General features: G+C 37.3%; 1 protein-coding gene across 6 annotated transcripts in view; it reads left to right on the top strand.

Annotated features, from left to right (window-relative positions):
* Window positions 1–25,400, top strand: part of LOC110100456 (protein SDA1 homolog) — a 36,198-nt gene that overhangs the window by 4,992 nt on the left and 5,806 nt on the right. The window contains exons 5-14 of one of the 6 annotated variants that reach the window (XR_003702179.1): window positions 13,822–13,917; window positions 14,003–14,062; window positions 14,482–14,556; window positions 14,645–14,698; window positions 15,745–15,858; window positions 15,934–16,629; window positions 16,890–17,024; window positions 17,139–17,357; window positions 17,451–17,634; window positions 18,052–18,159. Coding sequence is in view for 4 of the 6 variants with exons in the window: in XM_028698912.1 (XP_028554745.1) it covers window positions 13,822–13,917; window positions 14,003–14,062; window positions 14,482–14,556; window positions 14,645–14,698; window positions 15,745–15,858; window positions 15,934–16,629; window positions 16,890–17,024; window positions 18,052–18,159 (1,338 nt within the window). In the remaining 2 variants the exon portion in view is untranslated. Of the gene's footprint in view, window positions 1–13,821; window positions 13,918–14,002; window positions 14,063–14,481; window positions 14,557–14,644; window positions 14,699–15,744; window positions 15,859–15,933; window positions 16,630–16,889; window positions 17,025–17,127; window positions 17,635–18,051; window positions 18,160–25,400 lie in introns of those variants that run through there. The other 5 variants (XR_003702180.1, XM_028698912.1, XM_020827968.2 and 2 more) reach the window with 5 other exon arrangements.

Here is a 25,400-nt window from a genome sequence, read left to right as displayed (position 1 = left end):
TGTCATTTCTTGTTATTTCATTTTGGCCTATCTAAATGAGGCCTCATGCATTGTAATGGAAGTTTTTGGATGAATAAAAATTTGACATTTCTTGTTCTCTTTGTGAGTGCAAACCTCCACGATCTCTTAGTGAGTTCGTAGGAGAAGCTAGATCTCTTTGTGAGTTCTAGATCTTCTTGTTCTACTAATTTTAGTTCGTAGTTCTCGTGCTTGATTCGTCGTCGTGGAGATTGGATTGAAGAAATTGTGGAGAGTGGAATTCCCGTTGGAATCCCAAGCTTTCCCCTGCCGCCGGCTCCCTTCCCCCCCTTCCAGTCGCCGCCTTCCTCTTCCCCAAGCCCCTTGCCACCGGCCACCTTGGGCCGCCCAAGCCGCCGGCCACCACCACCTGAAAGTTCGTCCAAGCCGCCGCCCCCTCTTCCCCAATTTTCCTTCCCCACCTCTCCACCTGCCGGCCCCTCTTGGAGTTTGGAATTTGAAATTCAAAGCTCTCATGAGACTCTGATTGCTTTCCTAAATTGAACAGTAGAATTGAGGCAAGTGTCATAATTGAATTTTAAAGCCATTTTGAAATTCAAAACGTTGCCTCTTATTCCCATTCAAGTAAGGAAACTTTCCTTATGTTTAAAATCTGAATTATTACAAGAAATCTGAAAATTTTCCTTCAGTTTTCTCTCCTACCCGAGCTCCTCTCTGCCATGGGTTTGATTTTCCTCACCAATTCTGCATGATGGTAATTTGCTGTCCAGCAGATTTCTACAGGTCCACACTAGCTGGACTGCTCCATAAGGCAACCCATTGCTGTCCAGACCTCTCCTGTCTGCTGTTTTGCATTTCACGCACCTGAAATCTGCTGTTTAGGAGATCGGGAACATGCTTTCTTGCTGTCCAGCCCGCTAGAAGGTCTTCAAACACTGTCCAAACATTCCAGACCGCTGAACACACCTTTAAGAAGCCGCTGTCAAGAATTCTGTACTCCGGCCACCTATCCAAGAACGACGATCTTATGCTTCTTCTCCCTCGGAGTGACCTCGGATCTAATGTGGAGACTCTTCTTCCGCTAAAGCCTAGACTAGTTGAGCGTATGGGCTCCAAAGGTGGAAGCTCTCATTATTAAGTCATGGATTCTTGTGTATCGTCGTAGTTTTACATTTACTCTTTGTGGTTTCTTAAATCGTTTGGGAATCGGATTTGCTCTTCTCTACCTAAACAAGTTAAAAAACCAAGAATTCTAAGGATTAATCATTGTTATAAGTAATAAACTTATTGTGGGATTATTTTGTTCAAATTGCTCTCTTTAATTTCCTTAAAATAACTCCTGAATGAGTTTGTTTCACGTCATATTTGGTATCAGAGCATGGTAACCATGCTTGACATGTTTAGAAAACATCATAGGGTTTAGTCTCTCATTGTAGCTTCACACTCGCATGTATATCATTGCGTAGACAGAAAAATTTTCACTGTTTTCACTACTGTTTTTGCATTTCCTGCAAATCATCTAGTTGAGTTGGCTCATTTTAACTAGTGTTTTAGTGCTGGCCTTTTGCTTGTAAGGTTTCTAAGTGATTAGGGCAACTACTCCGGGAGATTTAACTGCTGTCCTCAATGTTCCTACAGCTGTTAGACATTGTTTAATGTTCCTACAGCTGTTAGACATTGTTTAGTGGACTTATAACCCGTGTCTAGCTGCTGTCTTTTAATTCCTGCAGTGATTAGAGGTCTTTGGGAGTCTCTAACTTAAGTCCTAGGTGCTGTCCACACCTTAGGAGTCTCTCTGAACCCTTAGGATAGTATTCCTAGCTGTGTAGTTTTGCTGTCCACTCACAAACTGCACTTGTTAGAGACAATTAGGTGACCTGAAAGCTGTCCTAGTTGCTGTCCCCGCTTTACATCAGACCCTAAATAGTTTAGACAACGTGCCACCTTGTGTTAGGTTGCTGTCCCTAGTATTCCAGCAGTATTTAGGAGCTTAGAAGCCTCCTAACATAGCGTGTAGGTGCTGTCCACCACCCTAGCAACCTTCCTAAGTGACTAGGTTACCTAACCCACTAGTGTAGCTTGCTGTCCGAACATTTTCTGCACCTTGAAGTGAGCCTAAATTAGTGTCTATATGATGTCCCTTACACCCAATCAGCCTTGAGTTTCACTTGACGCTTCCCAATGGACCCGATAAGACTCCAAAAGAGTTTAGATGACATTGTTAACCTAGTGGACAATATGACTAGAATTATGACGGAGAAACCCGTTGATTATCCCCACTCGAATTATGTGTCCCACTCTGCTTTTCAACCTAGACCCAAGTTTAAGCCACAACGACCTCGCTTTGAGCCACCTTACCGTCTACCCACCTTTGATGGTTCCTTGGACCCTTACTACTTTAGAGAATGGGTTAGACAATTAGAGGACTATTTTGAATCGCATGAAATCCCTAATTCTCGCCAGTTTAGCATTGCTAGGTCACACCTGAGCGGTAATGCTCTCCAATTTTGGATGAGGTTAGAAGATCATAAAGAGTCTCGTGGCGAATACCCTACCTCCGATTGGAAAAACATGAGACGAGAACTTGGATTAAAATACCTTTCCCCTACTTATGGTCACCCATCTGTTAGTAACATCAGGGTTGCTGCCCCACCCTGTAGGTCTTCACCTAACCATGGTGGCCGACCCTCTACTGGGACTTCTGTTAGACCTAACTTTTAGGACTCCCCACTTGGACCTACTTCTAACCATCCCAGTCAACCTTTAGTCTCCCCAGTTCTTGACCCTGCAAATATGATTATAAGAAAGGAAAACATTAAGGAGAAGAGGTCCCCTGAACCTGAGACTGAGTGCATCCATTTCGTGGATGCTAATGATATCACTAATAATGAAGAATTCTTTGAGGATGAAACTGAAGAGATTGAATCCGACTCCCTGAATGACTTAAACCCTAGGCTAGGAGAGCTAGAACCGTTAAACTTCGACACCTTAACCCACCCTGATCCTAGTCTCTTCGAGGATAAGCCTTTGAACAAAGTATGCCTGGATGATAGTAATGTGACATCGAAAGGATCTAATCGAACGTCGAACACTTTGAATTTGAATTTGGAAGGTCCTGATTTAGTCGTAACACCTACTGAGATGACTCCGGATAATTTTGATAATTCTGATTTAATTTTAGATAATTCTGATGGTAACTTAGATAATCTTGAGTTGGAAGTAAGTCAATCGAATTTATCACCGGAGTTAAGTGAAACGGAACCCATGGATCTTACGGTTGCAACCAAACCCGAGTCTCTTTCGGAAGACTGTACTTTGAGTCTGAAAGTTTTTAAGCCTGATTTGAACAACGAGCCCCCTCTTATTTCATTAGAGTCTAACTTTGGAGCTGCTCATTTAGAGTTATACTTAGTAGAGTGTGTCATTCCTGATTCATACATTTTGCCCGTTATAGCCTCGTCCTACAAGGTTAAGGGCCACTTCTATCCTAGTTGGATGAATTTATCAGACGACACTACCCCCACTAAGAGACTACTGTCGACCCTAACTGAAACTACCTATAGAAGTGCCATGGTAGCTAAGAGTGTCTTCATTCCTCCCCCTACACCAGTTCCCTTAGACCAAACACTTTAGATCCCTCTTCTCGTGACTCGTCCACCTTTTTTCTAGCCATGTGTTCGTGTGAGTTAGTATGTTGTGTGTGTGTTTTGTAGTCTACTGTCTTCCTATTTGTTTATGTTTCAAACTTTAGTTTGTAAGATCATGAATCTTGTCATTCATCATACACACCCGATCTCTTGCATTTGCATCTGCATTTCACCTCCAGGAGTTACTCAATGAAATTAAAAAGAAAATTGAACAAAGTAACACCCATTTTAAAATTATTGCTGATAACAAAAGAAGGTCCAAAGAATTCAAAGTTGGAAACTTTGTGATGGTACGGGTCCGCCTAGAGCTTTCTCCGGGCGCCGTAAAGAAGCTGCATACTCGAAACACCGAACCATTTAAGATGATCTCAAAGGTTAATAGTAATCCTTACGTACTGGACCTCTCTTGAGGCTTTAACATGAATCCTCCATTTAATATAGAAGACCTATTAGCCTTTGAAGGACCCGAATCTTAACCCCAAAATCCACAAGATACCGAGTTCATTGGAAAGGGACACCGGAGGTAGAGGATACAGGGACGAGCTACAGAGCCTAGACCCAGATCTCCTAGAGTTGTACGAGGGCTCCATAGATATCTACTCGACGGGGTCGAGGTTTCTGCCACCTGGGGAGAATGATGAGGACATCGTCAGCATTTTCGACCCCGGAGATCGACGGCCACGAGCATGATTTATATTTTGTCATTTTATGTAGTAGCTTACTTGTTCTACTAATTTTAGTTCGTAGTTCTCGTGCTTGATTCGTCGTCGTGGAGATTGGATTGAAGAAATTGTGGAGAGTGGAATTCCCGTTGGAATCCCAAGCTTTCCCCTGCCGCCGGCTCCCTTCCCCCCCTTCCAGTCGCCGCCTTCCTCTTCCCCAAGCCCCTTGCCACCGGCCACCTTGGGCCGCCCAAGCCGCCGGCCACCACCACCTGAAAGTTCGTCCAAGCCGCCGCCCCCTCTTCCCCAATTTTCCTTCCCCACCTCTCCACCTGCCGGCCCCTCTTGGAGTTTGGAATTTGAAATTCAAAGCTCTCATGAGACTCTGATTGCTTTCCTAAATTGAACAGTAGAATTGAGGCAAGTGTCATAATTGAATTTTAAAGCCATTTTGAAATTCAAAACGTTGCCTCTTATTCCCATTCAAGTAAGGAAACTTTCCTTATGTTTAAAATCTGAATTATTACAGATTTTTAACAAAACCCGTTTCAAACCTTGAAATCCCATGCCAAAGCCTTAAATTATTTCCTATTCTACATCCTCTGCTATTTGGAAAGTTAGCCTGTTTATTCCTTCTCAATTAACGGGGTTCTTCCAACGTGTCTAGAGGCAATTTTTTTTGGAAATCCTCCTGTAACAGCAAACCTGAGAATTAAATGACAGATTTAATAATCCCATGAATTTCTCTAGAGAAGCCACATCATGGATCTGAGGCTCTCTCAACTCCCCTTAATGGCCCCCTCTCTCTCTCCAATTACAATCATTACTTCCCATTAACTCCCTTAATCCCTCACACAATTGCCACCCCCTTCCTTTGGAAATGGTTTTGATTTTTCAAAGCAGTTTCCACTCTCCACGTGCCCTCACCAATTCGGTTTTAGAAATCTGAAAATTTTCCTTCAGTTTTCTCTCCTACCCGAGCTCCTCTCTGCCATGGGTTTGATTTTCCTCACCAATTCTGCATGATGGTAATTTGCTGTCCAGCAGATTTCTGCAGGTCCACACTAGCTGGACTGCTCTAGAAGGCAACCCATTGCTGTCCAGACCTCTCCTGTCTGCTGTTTTGCATTTCACGCACCTGAAATCTGCTGTTTAGGAGATCGGGAACATGCTTTCTTGCTGTCCGGCCCGCTAGAAGGTCTTCAAACACTGTCCAAACATTCCAGACCGCTGAACACACCTTTAAGAAGCCGATGTCAAGAATTATGTACTCTGGACACCTATCCAAGAACGACGATCTTAGGCTTCTTCTCCCTCGGAGTGACCTCGGATCTAATGTGGAGACTCTTCTTCCGCTAAAGCCTAGACTAGTTGAGCGTATGGGCTCCAAAGGTGGAAGCTCTCATTATTAAGTCATGGATTCTTGTGTATCGTCGTAGTTTTACATTTACTCTTTGTGGTTTCTTAAATCGTTTGGGAATCGGATTTGCTCTTCTCTACCTAAACAAGTTAAAAAACCAAGAATTCTAAGGATTAATCATTGTTATAAGTAATAAACTTATTGTGGGATTATTTTGTTCAAATTGCTCTCTTTAATTTCCTTAAAATAACTCCTGAATGAGTTTGTTTCACATCAGAATCAATATGGTTTTATGCATGAAATATCTTTTTTGAAACTTAGTTTTGCAAGGCAATTAGTGAAAATATATGAACAAATAAATATTATCTTTATATAATTTGTATTGATCTTGACTATATATATTATGAGTACCACAAAATTTATTTAGCACACATTATGGAAAAAATGCTTGATAAATATATATTGAAGTTATTATATATATGTGATGGATCTAGGTGAGTATTATAAATAATTATGGTGCGAGTGTTCCTAATCAACATTAACTTTGTATCACTTTGCTTTGGTTATTTAGATGTCATAAATTATGTTCAAAATATATCTTAGTGTTTGTTTTTTTGTTGATGGTATAGTTTTAAATGATGAAGCATTTGTTGAAATAAATGAAAAGTTAAAAGCTATCAAGAAAATGTTTATAAGAATGGATGTGTTGTAGTAGAATGAAGATGAGTACATAATTTACAATTATATCATATCAACAATATTTTTAGAAGATCAAATGTGCTGATATGCCAGGGGCCCCGCTTTGTGGTGCCCAGGAGAGCATACCTGTTAACGACGAATGGCGCACCATGGCGCAAACGTCCCTTTGGAGCCATGGCGTATAGCGCACGGCGCGGCGCGGCGTGCGCCATTTTGAACATGACGCAAACTATAAAAAATTATAAAATAATAAGCATGAATATGAAATATTATTAAAAATGAAAGACAACCATAACATATATATGTTCGACTAAGTAACATCCAAATATCTCATAATTCAAATATCACAATCATTTTTTAAAGATCAAATAAAAATTTAATCTACTCTTCTTGGGAATCATCGTCATCAGCAAATGTTAAAAAAGCTTCATTATCTTCATCAACATTGTCTCCTACTTCATAATCCTCTTCATCACCCTCCTCATCCTCATTTTCAATAGCAACATCATACCTAATTGAAGATTCCTTCTCTTTTTCTTTAGATCTTTTTCAAATATTATAGCTTTTATCATAAACACCAGTAGCCTTAGCAGCACTTGTCCAAGTTAAATCTTTCTCTCCAGCAATAAAGTCATTTTTTTCACCAGACTCATCATTTAATTTTTCTGTTAGCCATTCATTTGCATCATCTATCTCAGTCAAAGAAATATGATCAATGACATCACGTTGATTGAATATCCGAATAAGTGCTCTATTATATTTCACAAAAGCTAAATCCTTTAAGTGACCATGATCTAATTAACTTCTTCGTTTGCTATGAAGGTGCAATTAAAATATTATTACATTACTATATTATAAACATATAAAAAAATCAACACATACATTGTAAAATACTTACATGTTCAAAAATACTCCAATTGCGTTTGCATCTAGATGAACTACATGCTAGACTTAGGGCTTTGATAACAAAGCTTTATAAATTGGGAGCTCTTTGTCCATATGCCAACTTCCAATCAGCTGGAAGAAATGAATCTTTTTTCAATATTATATAGCAAATCAGTCTTAATTTTTTTGTAAATAATGATACCTCGAGATCGGGTAGTTCTTTGTCTTACAGCTGGAGGAATACCAAATAGTCATTCACCTCTAATGTATAAAATTAATTAATTACTGATTTTATCTTCTTCAGCTACATCTTGAGATAATCTTCCAATACATTGGTAAAGTCCATCAGCTATTTTCTTATCCTTGGCAATATCAGGGTTATTGAAGAAATATTCAGGATTTAAAAATGTCCCGTTGCATGTAGAGGCCGGTGTAATTGCACTTCCCATCTTCTATCAATCATTTTAAAAATTTGATCATACTTATCACTGTTATTGAAGCTTGCAGCAATTGCCTTTTTTGCTCTATCAATTGCTTCATATATGTAAGCCGTTGGGGGCTTCTTCTCTCAATTAAATAATCTAAGAATCTTTAATAAAGGACCAGCTATTTTTAAGGCATACACTATAGTGTTCCAAAATGATTGCTGTAAAATTGTATGTTGAGATTGTTTTGCTTTAGCCTCTTTCGCATAAGTACCCAATATAAATTCCTCACAAGTAAACATTTTCTTCAAGTTCAGTTGTTGTTGATGAAAACATTGTAAAGTTAAGAAAGCTGTTGCAAAACGAGTCTTTGCGGGTTTGACAAGTGCTCTTTGATTTGTGCACCTTCTCATTAACTCAAGTAAGCGAGGCCTATAATATATAAAACTGTGTACTGTCACTGCTTTCTCAAAGCATCGCCTTAGCTTTTGAATTTTGAAAATGTCCTCGATTATTAAATTCAAACAGTGAGCAACACAAGGAGTCCAATAAATGTGAGGATATTTGTCTATCAATAATTTTCCTGTTATGTCATTATAATTTAAGTTAAGATATATACAAATTCTTCATTAAATAATACAACTTTAGAATAAAAGTTGTGACAAACCTGCAATAACATTTTCGGATGCATTATCAGTTACCACTTCGATCACATTATGTGGTCCAATAACCTTGATGTATTTGCAAAAAAGTTCAAACATTTTCACAGCATTTTTGGAGAAAGAATTGGCATCAATTGATTCTATGAATGCACTACCTTTTGGACAATTAACAAGAAAATTGATTAAGCTTTTCCCATTCCTCGACGTCCATCCATCTGTCATTAGAGAATAACCATATCGTACACAATCTTCTTGATGGCGTCGCAATAGCTCATGTGTATGTCCGACCTCTTTCTTGAAACAAGTAACTCGTACCTCATGATAACTAGGAGATTTCATACTGGGTCCAAATTGCCCAAGTGCCTCCACCATAGCAGGGAAACTATCATAGTTCACAGTATTAAATAGAATCCCAACATCGTATATCCATATATTGAACACTTGAATAGCCCTTCCCCTTATTTCTTTTTTAGCTGCATCCATTTCTTTGTTAAACTGACCTTTTCAGTTTTCTATGCTTTACTACATCTTCAGGATTTGGTGTAAGGAAAGTATCTAATGGACCTTTAGGTTGTGATGTTTTCAAGATAGATGTAGATGTCGATCCTTGACTAAATGTGTTAGATTTATTTGTCCGCAACATTTTGGATGGTTTAGCAATTAAAATATCATCTGTCATCACATTAAAGTCTTTTCCTTCTTCTTCAGTAAGGTTGACATTTGATATGTCATTAAACTGTTCCTTTAAATCCTTTTTTTCAACATGGATGCCTTAATTTCAGATTTCACATGCTCGGGACAGTTTGAGCAAGGCCTTGCATTCCTAAAACCCCCAACGAGGTGTTGTTTGTGGCGTGTAATTCCTCCTTTTGTTATTTTACCACAAAAAAATGCATGTCACACTGTTGTTGTCGGATTCATTTGTTAGTATAGCATATTTCCATGCTGGATTTTTTTTTAAAGATTGAACTGAATATGACATTTTATAATCACCTAAAAACAAACAAATTTAGATAAAAGAAACATAATATTGTCCAAGAAACATAATATGCGGGTTGCCCGGGGTCTAAGGGGGTGCTGCCCCCTAGCGGGGTTTGACCTGCCTGGTCAGGTCACGGGGTCAAGGAGCGCAGCGCCCTTGCCGGGGTTTCCAGGGACAACACCCCCAGAACAAAATTTATTTATAAGAGTAATTTTGAAGTTCGTTTGTATGGAAAGATATCGAGCGGTACCGAGTGTGTATCTAGTTGTACCGAGCAGTACCGAGCATGTACCGAGCGGTACCGAGCATGTACCGAGCGGTATCGAGCATGTACCGAGTGGTACCGAGCATGTACCGAGCGGTATCGAGCATGTACCTAGCGGTACCGAGCGTGTATCTAGTGGTACCGAGCTAGTATATAGCGGTACCGAGCGGTATCCAGCATATACAGCGGTATTGAGCATTTACTTAGCGGTACCGAGCATGTACCTAGCGGTACCGAGCATACCTGTTAAGTTGTAAATTATTGTAAGAAATAGCCATGCAAAACAACAGAGCTGTGCGGAATAGACGGATGTTGCAAATCGGAGTCAGCTGGTAAGAGTTTTTATTTGAACAGACGGAGGGGGCGGATTTGGCGGACGCACTGCTCTGCGGGACGATTCGGCGGAAGAAGCGAATGCAGCAAATAGAAAATCTTCGACTTCTGGACAAATTCAACGACTTCGACTTAGGGACTGCGGGATGTGTTCGACGGATGAAGCAAACAGAAAATTTTTCGTGAAATTAGGGCAACGAATAGTTGTTTATCTTAAAATATAGATATATTTTTAAATATAAAAAATATTTATAAGTATACTGAAATTTAAAAATAATTTGGCGCGCTATTTTGCGCTGTGCGCAATGCGCCATGGCTCACATGTGGCGCAAATAGCGCGCGCTATTTTAAACACATGCACCTCGCCATGAACATGGTTGCCGTAGGTGCGCCATGGCGCACGCTATTTTGCGCCATTAACAACTATGCAGGAGAGTTAATATTCTCCATGTAAAGAGGAGAAATCTTGGGAGAAATAATTACGAAAGTTTATTTAGGGAAATATGGCTAATTTGAATTTAGATTGGGTAGAAAATTAGGAAAGGTTTATTTAAGGAAGATGATTGATTTAAATTTAGATTTGGTAAGGAATTAATAAGGTTTTATTTACGGAAATAGGGTTGATTTGAATTCAGATTTGGGAGGGAATTAGGAAGGTTTATTAAGGGAAATAAGACTGATTTGGGAGAAAAATATAATGGTTTATTTAAGGATAATTAGGTTGTTTTATTTTCATTATTTGATGTATGTTTGTTGTAATTTTCTTAGGAGTTGTTTCTAACTGCGTCGAGGGTTTATGGGAGAGTTGATCTGCCTCTCAAATAGTAGATCACTTGCATCTTTTATTTATGTTGAAAATATAATTAAAAATCAACCATTGTTTTTGTGTTCTAGCAATTTTCTTCATATCTATTTGTTGTTTTTACTCCTAAGGCACATCAAGTTGGTATCAGAGTACTTTTTTTGGACCTATGGCAGCAAAGAAGTTGAATGCGTTGGAAAGTGAGATAGAACAAATCAAGTCTGGCATGAAGGGGAAGTTCTCAACCATCGAAAGAAGGTTTTCATGGATGGAAAACCGATTAGGAAGGTTGGAGGAGATGATGAGGAAGCTCATGAAGATGCAATCCAAAACTCTATTGACGGTTCCGGTGACTAACCCTAACCAAGATTTAATCGGGATTCCCTTGGCCTAATCAAAGGAAAAGGAGATTAGATGGGAGGAGTTCAATGAGGAATTTTTTTTTCATCAAGAGCCATATCCTGGGGCTCTAATAAGGGGCAGATTAGGGTTTCCATATGAGGGAATAGCAAGAGGGAATTTTTTGGTGGAGGTGGTAGGGTGGCCGACCATTTTGAGAGGCATTTCGGGCAAGGGGAGTGGCACTTCGGGCAAGGGGAGTGACAAATTGGAGGAGGGGGTCAAGAGTCACCTCCTAGGTCTCTGATAAGGGGCAAAATAGGGTTTTCAGATTGGGGGACAACAGGAAAAGAGTTTTGTGGTGGAGGCGGTAGGGTGGCCGATCATTATGGGAGGTCTTTTTGGGGAAGAGGAGTGGACGATCGGAGGAGTGGAACAAGCCGAGCCATGGGGATCGGGTTATGTAAGGCAGGTGAAAGAAAGGTGGGATTCCCGCCCTTGATAGATGGGGAAAACATGGAGGGATTACGACAACTGCTATATTGGAGGAGGAAGAAGCTATTGGGGAGGTGATGATTCTAGGGTGAGAAAGTTGAAGATGCAAATTATTGATGACAAGGAAGAGGAGCAACACAGAACTTTCAACAAACTAATTGAAGAGGATAAAAAAATAATCATCTCAAGGAATAATCTTATTGAGTTGTCAATTCATTCTCAGCATCATGTGTTTATTGTTCAGGAAGTATTTATCAGGTGGAAGGGGGAGAAATCATTGGAGATATAATTAGAAAAAGTTATTGAGGGAAAGATGACTGATTTGAATTTAGATTGGAGAGGAAGTTAGGAAATGTTTATTAAAGGAAAGATGACTGATTTGAATTTAGATTTGGAAAGCAAGGGCGGAACCACGTTAGCTTGAGGGGGGGCAATTGCCCCCCCTGAAAAAAATTTATTTTTCCCTAAGCCTCTTCGTCCCACCGTGACTTGCATGGCAAGTTAGCGTGAGAGTGGACTGTTGCCCCCCCTCCCCCAAAAAATAATTTCTCTATGCCCCTTCATTCCGGTGTCAACCTAGTTCTAGCAAATAAGAGAAGAACACAAGAATGGGCAGAGGAGCTCCGGCAAAAACCCAGCAGCTCTATTCTCCATTGCTGGCGACGGAGCAATCTCTCCATCCTGTGCTTGAACCAATGCAAAGCTAAGTAGCAGGACAATAACATAAAGCATAAGCGAAGACTTCATCATCATGGCTTTCATATGAGAAATGAGAAGTGGGGAAAGAGACAAAAGCTTTAGCTTTTACAAAGAACTGAGCAGATGTCTTGAAAATCAACTAATTTAATACATTTGGATATATTTATAAATCATTTGAGTAAAAAAGCAACAAAAATTACAATTTTACATCATAAATAATATTATTTAAAATTTATATATTATTTGAGTAATAAAGCAACAAATTTTACAGCTGGCTAGTTGTGCTCAATCTCAAAATTGTGTCTATATATATGTTGAAATTTTATTTAACGTTATTACAATAAAGCTCTGTAAATTGTTGCAAATGTTTCTGCACTCTCTATATATGATATACATGCAATATTCTCTCTCTCTCTCTCTGTATATATATATATATATATATATAATTCTTTAGAGGCGAAAAACCTGGCAGGTCGAATCCCGCCAGGGGGCACTGCCTCTTTGGACCCACGACATATATGTCTTATAAGTTTGCCCCCCCTGAAAGTTAGGGCTGGTTCCGCCCCTGTTGGAAAGGAGTTAGAATGGTTTTATTTGGCGAAAGAGAGCTGATTTGAATTCAGATTTGGGAGGAAATTAGGAAGGTTTTATTAAGGGAAAGAAGGTTGATTTGAATTCGTATTTGGGAGGGAAATATAATGGTTTATTTAAGGGTTATTTGATTGTTTTGTTTTCATTATGTGATTTATGTTTGTTGTAGTTTTCTTAGGAGTTTTTCCTAGTGACGTCCAAGGTTTATGGGAGAGCCGATCTACCTCTCGAATAGTAGATCACTTGTATCTTTTATTTATGTTGAGTAGATAATAAAAAATCAGCAATTTTCTTCCTATCTATTTGCTATTTTTACTTCCAAGCTCATCAGATGCCTAAATTTAATTTTTTGGATTTTTTATTTAGAAGAGCTAGGAATATAACTTGAGATATATATAAAGTTAAATTTAGTCGATTAAAATAAAAAAATTGCCTCAATAGTACTTTGCGACAAATATCATGGAGAGTTAAAGATAAGTTTTCTAAACTTACAATCAAAATAATGTGTATAGGGATTTGAGCGTGGGTGAAGAAGTCATTGATAGCCAAGTTGAGCATGGTAGAAATGAGAATGTGTAAAAGGACAAGAAAGGATAGACTGAAAAATAATTATATTGGGGATATTGGGAGTAGTATCCACGGAAGATAATGTAGTGAAAATGAACTTATGTGATTTACGAATGTACAATGAAAGAACCAACAAGACGAGCATGTAAAGTTCATGTCAAAAAGGAAGAAGATGGGGTAATCTTATGATAACACAAATATAAGCTATCTGAAAGCTTTACAACATTTTATGATACACAAAACAAGAATGAGTGGAGAATGCCGATTCATAAAAATTGGCTTTAAATAGTTGGGACAAGGCCAATAATTATGATGACCCCTTTTTTTTTTAACATTAGTTGTTCTTTGGAGATGTGTCCTTTTTATTATGAATGTCTTCATATAATAATAATAATTATTTTTTAACTTAGCAGAACTTGGTTTTTCCAGGTTAGGATGATGATGCTGAAAGTAATTGCAAGAACTATTGGATTGCACGGCCTAATCTTGTTAAACTTTTATCCGTTTCTTCAAAGATATGTCCAGGTATTGAACTGCATTAATGGTTAATCTGTCTGATCTTATTTGTGAGAAATGTGTTTCTTAAGATTGAATGTTTAAAATTTGACAGCCTCATCAGCGTGATGTGACAAATTTACTTGCTGCAGGAATACAGGCATGCCATGATAAGGTTGTAGTCATTTTCTTTTATGGCCTATTTTAAATTTCTTTATTTAGTTAATATACTTCCCTTGCTTCATTTGATTAAACTTGTCTTTTCTGCATGTATTAATACTTTTCAGAAATAACATTGTAATAAGAAGACCAATATGCTTGTAATTCTTATGTATTTAAACAAAAGCAAGGAGTTACCTTATATAATAAATAACAAAAGATTTGATGGTGTGACACATAAAAGAGAGTATCTCAACAGTTCCCAAACCATTGGTCTTCAATTTCGAAGTGTAAAATTGAATGCTTACGTTTTCTGTAGGCTGACAAAGTCCAACTCTCTTCCTGCTGTGCTTTATATATTTAGCATAAACTCATTATTTAATTTCTCTTATGTACTTGAATTAAATTGTCTCACTCCTGATTTGTTGTTGTTAGGTACCTCCTGATGCAGTGGAACCACTGTTTAAACAAATTGTTAATCAATTTGTGCACGATCGATCACGTCCTGAGGTACCACACACATGGCTTATTAAGTGCATATTTTGCTGTCACATTACTTCAAAAGGTGCACTTTTTTTATCTGCTTTTGTTTCGATAGGCAATCGCCGTTGGATTAAATGTAGTAAGAGAAATGTGCCTTAGAATGCCTCTGGTATGTTTCTTTTCTTTGTCCAGTTGGTTTTTCCTGTTGAACTTGTTTGTTAATGTTTTAAAATCTTTGCTGTTAAACTTTTCTGTAATTATCTTTTGGTTTTGAGTTTTTCAGTTTGTCCTTACTGCTTTTAGTATTGATATCTCCTATCCTACCTGGAAGGGTTTGATTGCACATTGGTAGATCTCTTGAAAGGTGCCATATTCTCTTATCCATAAACATTCAGATAGGCCTTGTGGAAAGCCAGTTTTGAGGGTGTGTAGCACAAAAGACCCCATTTATGCCTGCCTCATCTAGTCACAAGGCCTCATCAAGCACATGCTAATGCATTTGAAATTCCATTAAGTTCCAGAATGAACAAGTACTTAAAGAATATTTGATGTCATAATTTATTTTAAGTTTTCATGTAAGAATCTTAGTCGTAAATATAGGATGTGAGTATCACAGCATGTGGTCTTGGAGATGCAGCTGATGTTAAAGTTCAGCTATTGGGCGAATGAAGGATTTCCCAAAAGCTTGTATACATCATGTACTGGAAAAGAAATAGATCTGGCTTTTTAAATTCCTTTGAGAATATTGCAATATTTTATGTGTTAAATTTTATATAGCCTTAACAAGTCAAAGTAGAAGTTTTTACAATATAGGTAGTTTCAAGCTATTAATTTAATGGCTGCCCAAATTTGTTGGTGACCATCAAAAGTTTGGCCTCCAAATAAAAGCAACACGTGTGCAATAATTTCAAGTTTTTATGCCATTTTTCATTCATCATGAGCTTGAAGGATTGCTAATTATACTTGTTACTTATACGATTCTACTAAAAGGCTTGTATTTCTGTTTTTGTACTATGATTCCTACCGGGTATTGTAAATTTTGTTTTTATTCTCCCCTCATATATTGCTCTTAAATATGGGCAGCAGGAGTTACTTTTATCTACTTACAACATAGGAGTTGCTAGGATTGCCTTCATGAATTCTTACCCTTTTTATGGGAATTGCCCTTTTGCTGTTCTATATTTTATTTTAATTTCCTTTCATTTTTGTTCTTAGTTGATGAATGAAGACTTGCTTCAAGACTTGGCCTTATACAAGAAGTCTCATGAGAAAGCTGTTTCAATTGCTGCACGCTCCTTGATCACTTTATTCAGAGAGGTATATTTCAAAGTTTGTCATTTTACTGAACTGCCATCCTTGCCTTGAATTAAAAAAGCAGGCATTTTATTTTGCTTATGTTTGTAGATATGCCCATCATTATTGGTCAAGAAAGACCGTGGCCGCCCCATTGATCCAACGGCTAGGCCAAAAGCATTTGGAGAAGTTAGTATTGCCAGTGATGTGCCTGGTATAGAGTTACTCCAACATGAGGATGAGCTAACCACCAGTTCTGATGATGATATGGATACTGGTGATGCTGTTATTGAAGTAAATCATTCCTGGCCTCTTGGAACTGATGAGGCTACTGGTGAATTGGAAGAAGATGCTGATACTAAAGAAGATGAAGGTTCTGCTAAAGATGATGGAGAAGAAGGCAATGCAATCAATCTTAATGGCAATGCCAGTGATGATAGTGATGATTTGGATGCTGGTGTCGAGTTGGACAGTAATGACGAAGGGTCAGAGCATGATGACTGGGCTGATGCCAGTGATTATGAAGAAATAGATGAAATAAAAGCACAGCAGACATCTGCTGAGTATGATGAAGATAATGAAGATGATAGTGGTGATGATGTTGAAAACAGCGATGTTGAAAAAGTGGAAGATGAGCCAAGGAAAAAGAGGAGGAAGCTAGAAGATCATGTTGGAAATTTGAATGCCGCAGATGCAAGCCTACGAGCTCTGAAAAGACTAGCAGGAATCAAGACTGCTAAAGCTTCAACTGATGAAGCTGACGGCTTTCTTTCTAATGAAGATTTCCAACGTATTAAAAAGCTGAAGGTAACATTGATGCTGGATTCGCTAAATTCATAGCAAGCCATCGACTTGAGATGATTCTTGTTATGTCTTCTGCAAAAATTTTCTAGTTCATGCGAATATTGTTTCCATTGCTTTCAAAGGAAGGTTTGACTAGTCTAATTATGATAAAATGAAGCAGTATAAATGAATCTATAGTGGTTGGTCATAGAATGATAAGATGATTATCTTCTACTAACATTGTACGCACATTCTAACTTCATTTTTTGGGTTAAATTTCTTAGGCAAGTAAAGAAGCAAAGCAGGCATTATCTCAACATGGTCTTTTAGGAAAGGATGCTAAATCTACATCAACAACTTTCAAAATCCCATCTTCTGAGCAGCTCAGCACAAAACGTTTGGATCCCTCTAAATTAGAAGTGAGCTCTCTAATGCAATTGCCTGTTTTGTTTGAATTAATTTACAGTTTCATCAACCAATGCATATTTTATCAAACAAAATAAATTGAGCTTATTATATTAGATCCTAATAAGTTGATAGGTTCTCTGTTGCCCGACCATGTGGCTATCCTGTGTGGTGACATGAGGACTTACAAAAGAAAAGAAAGGGATGGGGTTCTCTTGCTTCTGGCATAGTTCGTCTTCCCTGGAAGGCCCACACAACAAGCAATTACCTCAGTTGTAGAGTCATTAATGTAGTGATGACAATGCCTGGGAAGTTCCTACCATTAAAATAGTATGAGATATTGACAGGCAAGCGTATTCTTTAGGTGCAAGCTGATAGTACATGCTCTTTAGTGTGCTTCTCTAATATGTATATGTGTTTATTTTACTTGCATTGAAAAGGTGGGATTTAGATCTTCTGTCCCTCTTCCATCTTGGTTTCGAAATTCCAGCTTTTCCAATCATGCCCTCAGAAAGGGCAAGGCCCTTTGGCGTCAGACCACTCAACGTAGCCTGGGGCGTGGCACAATTTTTCTGCTCAATTGAAACCGAAGAAGCAAGCTCGCCTTGCTGATCCGACTTTCCGGTGAGTTTGGTTGGAATCAGATTAGGAGGCGCAGTTCAGAATTTGATTCAACACCAATATGAGCACCATGAAGGATAATCCTGCCCTATTGTTTGCATAGGAGATTGGATTCTATACACAAACTTTAGAAATCTTTGTGGATACTTTTAGATTTGCTTCCTATTTAGCCTTTTTTTCCCCTAATTAATTTGTCTTGCATGATTGGTCAAACCGTCAAAGTTTTAAAATATTATTAATTTATCATAACAAATGATCACTGTGATGTCCATTCATTTCTAAATTCTAATGTCTTTATTAATGAATGAATATACCTTTGTTTGCACTAGATTTCATATGCGAAAATAAAATCTCATGTCTTTTTATTCATGTATAATATCCTTTGTTCTTAATATAACACAACAATTGTGTGATGTTTAGGCACACATCAGGAATAAGCTTAGCAAGGAGGAAAGATTAGCCCTGGTTAGAGCAGGCAGAGAAGACAGAGGACAATACCAGGCCAGAGCTGCCGTGAAACAGAAAAAGGTATGATCTATGAAAATTTTTATGTTTTTTTCTGACATGTTATTCACTTTCAATATTTCCAACGGTGGTCGCATGTTGTAATTGGATCAATTTTTCATTGTTTTTGTCCTTGTTGATCAATTTAATAAAAGCAAAATATTTCTTTTTAATGCTCCGGTATTATGTTTTAAATTTGTTTCAAGATGTAGTGAACTAGGAAAATGCTTTAGTAGTACCTTAAAAGTGTTGCAATTTGTGTGTTTTACGTGCTTATGCATTTTGGTTGGATGAAGTTGATCGTACAAATAATTTTTTTGGATCACATAGCTTTTGAAGGATATGTGGTCAATCTCTCAATGTTATTGTGTAAGCCCACACTGAGATGTTAGAATGGTTAGGAAGGGTTATAATACTTCTTTTGAGAGGAACCCCGATGACTTAGGATTTAAATTAAGGTGGCCTCAATTGAGTTTTCTTATTTTAGATAGTAAGCTCTGTCTATTCTTAGTTTCTCCTCTAGAAAACTAGTCAACTTGCGGTTTTCCCAAATGAATAGCTGTAATATTATTGTTTGCAGGTCATGCCACGACCTTGAAGTATCGGGTGGTAGTGAGAGGACGATGGAGGTGGTGGTAGAGGGAGGACACGATAGCTTTTAGGGCTGTTGGAGGCCCATCGGTCGGAGGAGAGGGAGAGAAAAGAGAGATTTTGGGAGAGATCAAACCAAATTTATTCCACAAATTAGGCCTTTATAGAACATTATAACAAGGGATAATATCTTATTAAATCTTAAACAACCTCCATAAAAGAGGGAGCCATATCTACAAATAACAAATTAGACAGTTTAAACTAAAATATAATTCCACTAGAATTTATTCTAATACTATAGTTAAAAGCAGGTTTATAAATTAAAAATCATCCTTATACTGATATAATATGAATATTAGTATAAGTGATCTTATTTTGCCAATGGTATGCTGTTGACTATCTTTTCCGTTTAATGGTTTGGTATGAGAATCAGCATCGTCAGTAGTCTTCATCAAGAAATTGGACTATTTGTAATCAATTGATCTTATCTCCCGACCCTTTTATGTTTTAATTCTCAAGTATGATGTTTCTTCTTGTAGTCTTCTTTAAGGTGAATCGTTAGATTGATCATCCCCTTTATTATTTTCTTTTATGAGAATTTTACTTCCGTGAAATTAAAATTCCAGTTGAGTGAGGCTACCTTCTCAGCTTCCTGTAGTATATTTTGTTTTGCTTGGTAAATAACCTTTCTTATCTTTGCATAATGCATCTTTTGGCCTATGTCTTGTGGTGGTAGTTTGCTATAAGATATCATTCACTTCTAAAGGTATTACATGCTCCAAGAGTAGATCATCCATAAAATGTATTTCTTCAGACCTATCATTAACCATTGAAGCTTCAAAAGACTTTAAATTCTTAATATTTACTATTTAATATAGCTCCATTTACGGTGAGAGTTCTTGCTAGCAAGCATTGTCTCTAACCTCCCTTAGAATTGAAAGACCATAGTTGATTGGCTACACCTTATTTCCTTCTTCTGATTATCTTTCTACATAGAAACTGCAACCTGTATGGCAGTTCTTTCATGCCAAAAAAACATGTTAGGCTAATTGAAAATTTCAAAAGACACCATCTTTAGTGTAAGTTCACTTCATGCACATGTATCATCAAGAAATGGTGAGTCTATACTTTGGATTTGCCCCCGGGAAGACACTTTAATACTTAAAGTTAGTTTGTGAACTTGAATTTAAGATTTTAATTTATGTTAAGGAGAATAAGCTCGTGAGAAGTGAGCACCAACCTTACCCCTTGGGGTGTTTATTTTGATTTGGGTAAGAATATTTTACTGTAGTAAAGTAGAATAGTGAGAGAATTTCTTATTTTTTCATTACATCCACTGGAGGTAACTTCATTTAAAATGAATACTCCACAACCTCTCTCATGTAATCCAACAACTATGCAAATTAGGGAGGAACCAACTAAAGTGATAAGATAATGATAAACATAATAAACTAAAAACCATTAGGACTAGCAGTAGAATCCACATCGATACCTATAATAGCTTATTGAATTTCATACCATAGGCACTTTAGTCAAGGACACATTATTTGAAACACAATCAGGAATAGCATCACAATTAGGTAAATCAACATAATCGCTTTCTTGAGATAGTAAATTGGAAAAGAAATTAGCGGCAGATTATTTAATTATTTTAGAATCATCAATCCAAATACCCTAAAGATTTTGAATTTTTAGAATCTTGATCTTATTTCTCTTTATATTTACAAAAGAATGGAAATGCATAATGTTTCTATCACCATCTTGAAGCTTCTTCAAACCAGTCATTTGCCTTCAAATTCCTCATAATATTGAATATGAAAGAGTTTATATTGAACAACCATAAGATTAGCTTTATTATTAGGGCAAACTGAATGTATAAACTTTGATAAAAAAGTGACCATTTTCATAATTCCTCAAATTCTGAAACACATTGCAAAAAAGACTTTTTCCAATCCTTTAAGAATAAGTTCAACTTTTTTAATTCTTGCCGAAGGATAGCAAGAGTTGAACCACTATGATAAAGAGAAAATGATCAAAATAATCAATTGACTTTTTATGATGGATCAAAATGATCTCTAATTATATTAAATGATTATTTTGTTCTCATGTATTTAAAAAGGAATCAAAATAGTTTATGATGGGGCTATTTTGGTTCATCTTTAAGGGGTTGAGGGAATAAAATGGTCATTTAATATAGTTAGGGACTATTTTGGTTTTCATAAAGAGTCAATTGACCATTTTGATTATTTTCTCTTATAAGAAATGTCTGGTTGAGCTTGAATTATGCTCAGGAAGTCTTTTTGAAGTAGCCACATATTTTGAATTTTCACCAGCCCCTTAAAAGAATAGTTATAAATCTTAAATCTGAATTATGAAAGGAGAATGATTAGAAGATGCTCTCTTAAGATTTTCAAACTTGTTATGTTGAGTAGAGTTGAGCCAAGAAACCGAATAAAATATTCTATAGCCTTTCTCACATCTTATTCTTACTCAAGGTAGATAGACTACCCTTAGGACTTGCATCAATATGATCACAATCCTTCTTAGCAAAGCCTTCTTGTGTGCTCCAGGAAATTATGGCACCATGGCCTCTTCACGTGATTTAAGGAGAGTTTTAATTGAATTAAGTTCTAGGATAAATTTTCGGAAGACAGATTGGTTAGAGATAAGATATTACCTAGAGATTTTGCCCTTATTGGTGAGGACTTTAAGATCTAAGTTCATGTTTGTCATAGGTACAAGCTCCTATGCTTAATTATTTCTCTCAATGATGAGAGAGCATTTTCGATCAAGGCTAATTATTAAATAGACACTAACTAGTTAGATTATAATATTAGGGATTTTAATATTTAAGATTTAAAATTTTCCACTTTGCACTTAAAGAGGAAGTGGGGGGGGGGGGGAATGATGACAAACTCAATCAAGATCTCATAGTTCTATCATTTCAGATTGTCATGGTCTCTAGTCTACATAGTTTAAGGAGCTAATTGACCTAACCTGATCGAATAATCCTTGTCGGCAGCCATAAGTTGCTTCGTATAAGGGTACATTGTAGATTTGGAGTGAGTATTTGTCGAGGGATAAATTCAAATCAGCCTTAGCTAATAGAGTGTTTGTGCTCTATCAAGTCAACCCTATAATTCATTATTCAAGTGTTTTAGCCATTGAAGAACATATGAGCTCTGGCCGTGATTGTAATATAGTAGAGATATGTCAGTTGAAATTATCCTTAAATTTATCGCTCTTATTAAATAGTTGAGGGGGGGTGGATGAGTTTTGCTTTAACGGTTGTTTGGTTAGAAGTAAAATGGGTGTAAACTATTTCAAATGCAGGGATATTGAGAATATTGGTGTTGGTTTGAAGCAAAATAAATGTTGTGTAAAATTTGGTGCATTTGGAATTCACTCTAGTTTAATTTTGGTGTATTTGGAATTCCTCATATTTGGGTGAGTTCCAAATACACCATAAATTCGTCACCATTGCCATTGCTCGACACCACCAACCACTACCCTCTTTGAATTTTATCATTTTACTTCAAATAAAAAAAAAAAAAAAAGTAATCTCATGCATTCATTTTACACACTTTCAAACAACTCAAGTATTCTTTTTACACTTCATTCTTTTTATATTTATATTTCTTTTTCAGCCAATCATAAAACCCTTGAGTTACGGCTGATTATTTTTTTCTAAAATATTTAAAATTTGATTGACATTATATTCTAAACTTTTGATAGATTTTAAAAATTAACTTCTCTGACTAAGATTTACTTTCAACATAGTCATCATCGAAGTATCACCTTTAAGCACAATCCTTCCAATAATCATCTCTGAAACTCCTTCCACATTTGTCCTTTTAATACAAGGAAAAATAGAAGCAAGCTTATTATCCTGTTCTTGTGACAATGCTAGGGATTTAGAATCCATATTAAGATTCACCGGCTCTTTATGATTCACCCTATGCTCATTTTAAATTTGATTCTGTTCAATTCGAGGACCTGGATCTATAGGAACCCAAGCAGGGTTCATTTTTTAGCAGCAGGAATCACAATATGTCAACATTATTAGTATAATTATGCTTCTTTATTATTGGCTTTCTTTTTAAGTGCCAAAGGAAGGGAGATTCTCAAATTCCACCTTCTGAAATATCTGATCTTTTTATATCTGTCGCGTCCGTGAATATTCGCGATGGTAGAGATATAAGATTTAGCGTCTAAATTTTATACGAAGACCTAACACACAGACATATATGAGAGAGATTTGCAATATTCATACGCGATGCTAGAGTTTTTTACGTGGAAACTCCTGAAATGGGGAAAAACCATGGGGTCTTGGCCAGATGTAAAATTCACTAAACCCTAAGTAATCACAAATCAACTAAAATATCAAAAGGCTCACGACCTGAAGTTTGATTATGCAAAGGAATTGCATGCCAGTATGCATAAGCCTTGCCAGCAAACATGCCAAGGCCTTACTTTCTAGTGTGCCCAAGTCAAATCAAATGTACTATAAAGTACTCAATTTAAGACTTTTGGGCATCCAAATAGCATATTAGGTACATATGAGTTTATGTAGAAGTAAAAAATGTACTTTTCCTAAACCCTAAACCCTAAACCCTAAACTCTATCTTCTCATGGAAGGAGAAAAAGCTTCGAGGTACATTGCCTTCACCAGGCAGGTGAAAAATAATTTCAAGATCTCTACCTTCACCAGGAGAGTGAAAAAGGATTCCAGCTTCTATGCCTTCACCAGGAGTGTGAAAAATGAGTACAGTTTCTCTTCCTCACTAGGAGGGTGAAAAGAGAAAGGTCCTCTTCTGCATCATATTGCACATTAGTTGCCCAAGTGTGGAGTACACACCTTCTACAAATTGCTTGCCGCACCTAAAGTATCCAGACATGTGAAGAAGCCAGAACTTGGTGAGTGACGGCGGTCAGAGTGAACCATAGTCAGTGGTTGATTGTGGTCAGAGTTGACCGTAGTCGGCGGGTGACGGTGTTCGGAAGGATCGTAGTCGGCAGGCGACGGTGGTCGGAGTGTATCTTAGTTGGCGGGCGAGGGTGATTGGAGTGGACCGTAGTCGGGGGGCGATGATGGTCAGAAGGACGTAGTCGGCGGGGGATGATGGTCGGAGGGACCATAGTTGGCGGGCGATGGTGATCATAGTGGATCGTGGTTAGGAAGAGATCTGGTCGGTGGTGCAAGCTTAAGAAAGCAAGAGAGATCCTTTGTTTTCATCTCTTTCTCCTTCCTCCTTTATTTTGCGAAGAATGAGGAGTCTATTTATAGTTTTTTGGGAGTGACATGAGCAATAAATGGGGAGAAGATCAAGGGCATGTTTGAGAGCGTTTTAATGGATAACTGATATCAACTTCCTCGGTCATGCTTATCAAGCATTTGAGTGTCGTAATGATGTCATAATTTGGAGATCTTGAGCTCGTTGGATTCGTCTCATCGAGCCTCTCTATTCGACTATAAGCATGTCACATTTGTATATCATTTGTTTATCCAATGAATAATCTGAAGCTTCAAAATAGATTTCAAACATTTGATTTGGACCCCCTATCTGGGTTTAGATTTGACCGATTTTGGTGTCGTTGGGGGTTCGTCTCTTTGAGACGTACAGTTTGACTATAAGTTTGTTAAAATCGGAGCTTATAAGGTCACAGATTTAATTTGAAAGTTTTTGAGTCATATTTGCATCAAGATTCGTGCCCAATCAAGATAATGTTTTGATGACATATCAATATCCAACCATATTTCATTATTAAATTTGCTAGAAATATTTTTTGCATGCTATAGAAGGTCTATCAAGAGAAAATAGCCGAATTGATTTGCAAAGCCCTTCCAAAAATAGAAGCAATGAAAGACAAAGTGATATGATTCATAAAATAAACTCTTATCATGGGGAAATTATTCCAAATAGAATAATTGTCTATTTTACATTAGCATCAAAATAATGAGTCCACTTAAAAGAGTCCTCATAAAAAAAACCTGAAATAGAGTAAAAGTTCTTCTAACAAACAATCTAGTGACTAGTAGTTATCAGGATGAAAGCCTAAACAATATATGTTTTTTTGTCCAACAACAACAACAACATCAAGCCTTTATCCCACTAAGTGGGGTCGACTATATGAATCATTTTTCTCCATTGTGTACTATTAAAGGTCAAATTCTCGTTTAAATCTAATAAAGAAAGGTCATTCCTAATATTTTCTAACCAAGTCTTTTTAGGTTTGCCTCTACCTTTCTTAATATAAGTCAAATCTAATATTTCTACTCTCCTAATCGGGTCATTGGAAGGCCGCCGTTTTATGTGACCAAACCATCTAAGGCGACTCTCTCTAATCTTATCTTCTACTGGAGCTACTCCAACCTTTTCACGTATATGCTCATTTCGTATCCTATCTCTAAGGGTAAAGCCACTCATCCTGAGCATCCTCATCTCTGCCACACGTAACTTAGTATTATGCTTCTCTTTTAATGGCCAACATTCAGCATCATAAAGCATTGCAGGTCTCACTACCATCTTATAGAATTTACCCTTAAGTTTGAGGGGTACATTTCTATCACATAACAAACCCGATGCATTCCTCCACTTCAACCATCCAACTTGAATTCTGCTGATAATATCCCCATCTATTTCACAATCATTCTGAACAATAGATCCAAGATA

Source organism: Dendrobium catenatum, unplaced genomic scaffold (assembly GCF_001605985.2).
Source record: "Dendrobium catenatum unplaced genomic scaffold, ASM160598v2 fragScaff_scaffold_1179, whole genome shotgun sequence".
Taxonomy (NCBI): domain Eukaryota; kingdom Viridiplantae; phylum Streptophyta; class Magnoliopsida; order Asparagales; family Orchidaceae; genus Dendrobium; species Dendrobium catenatum.
The sequence above is the reverse complement of the archived record's forward strand: the minus strand, read 5'-3'. Positions and strand labels throughout refer to the sequence as shown.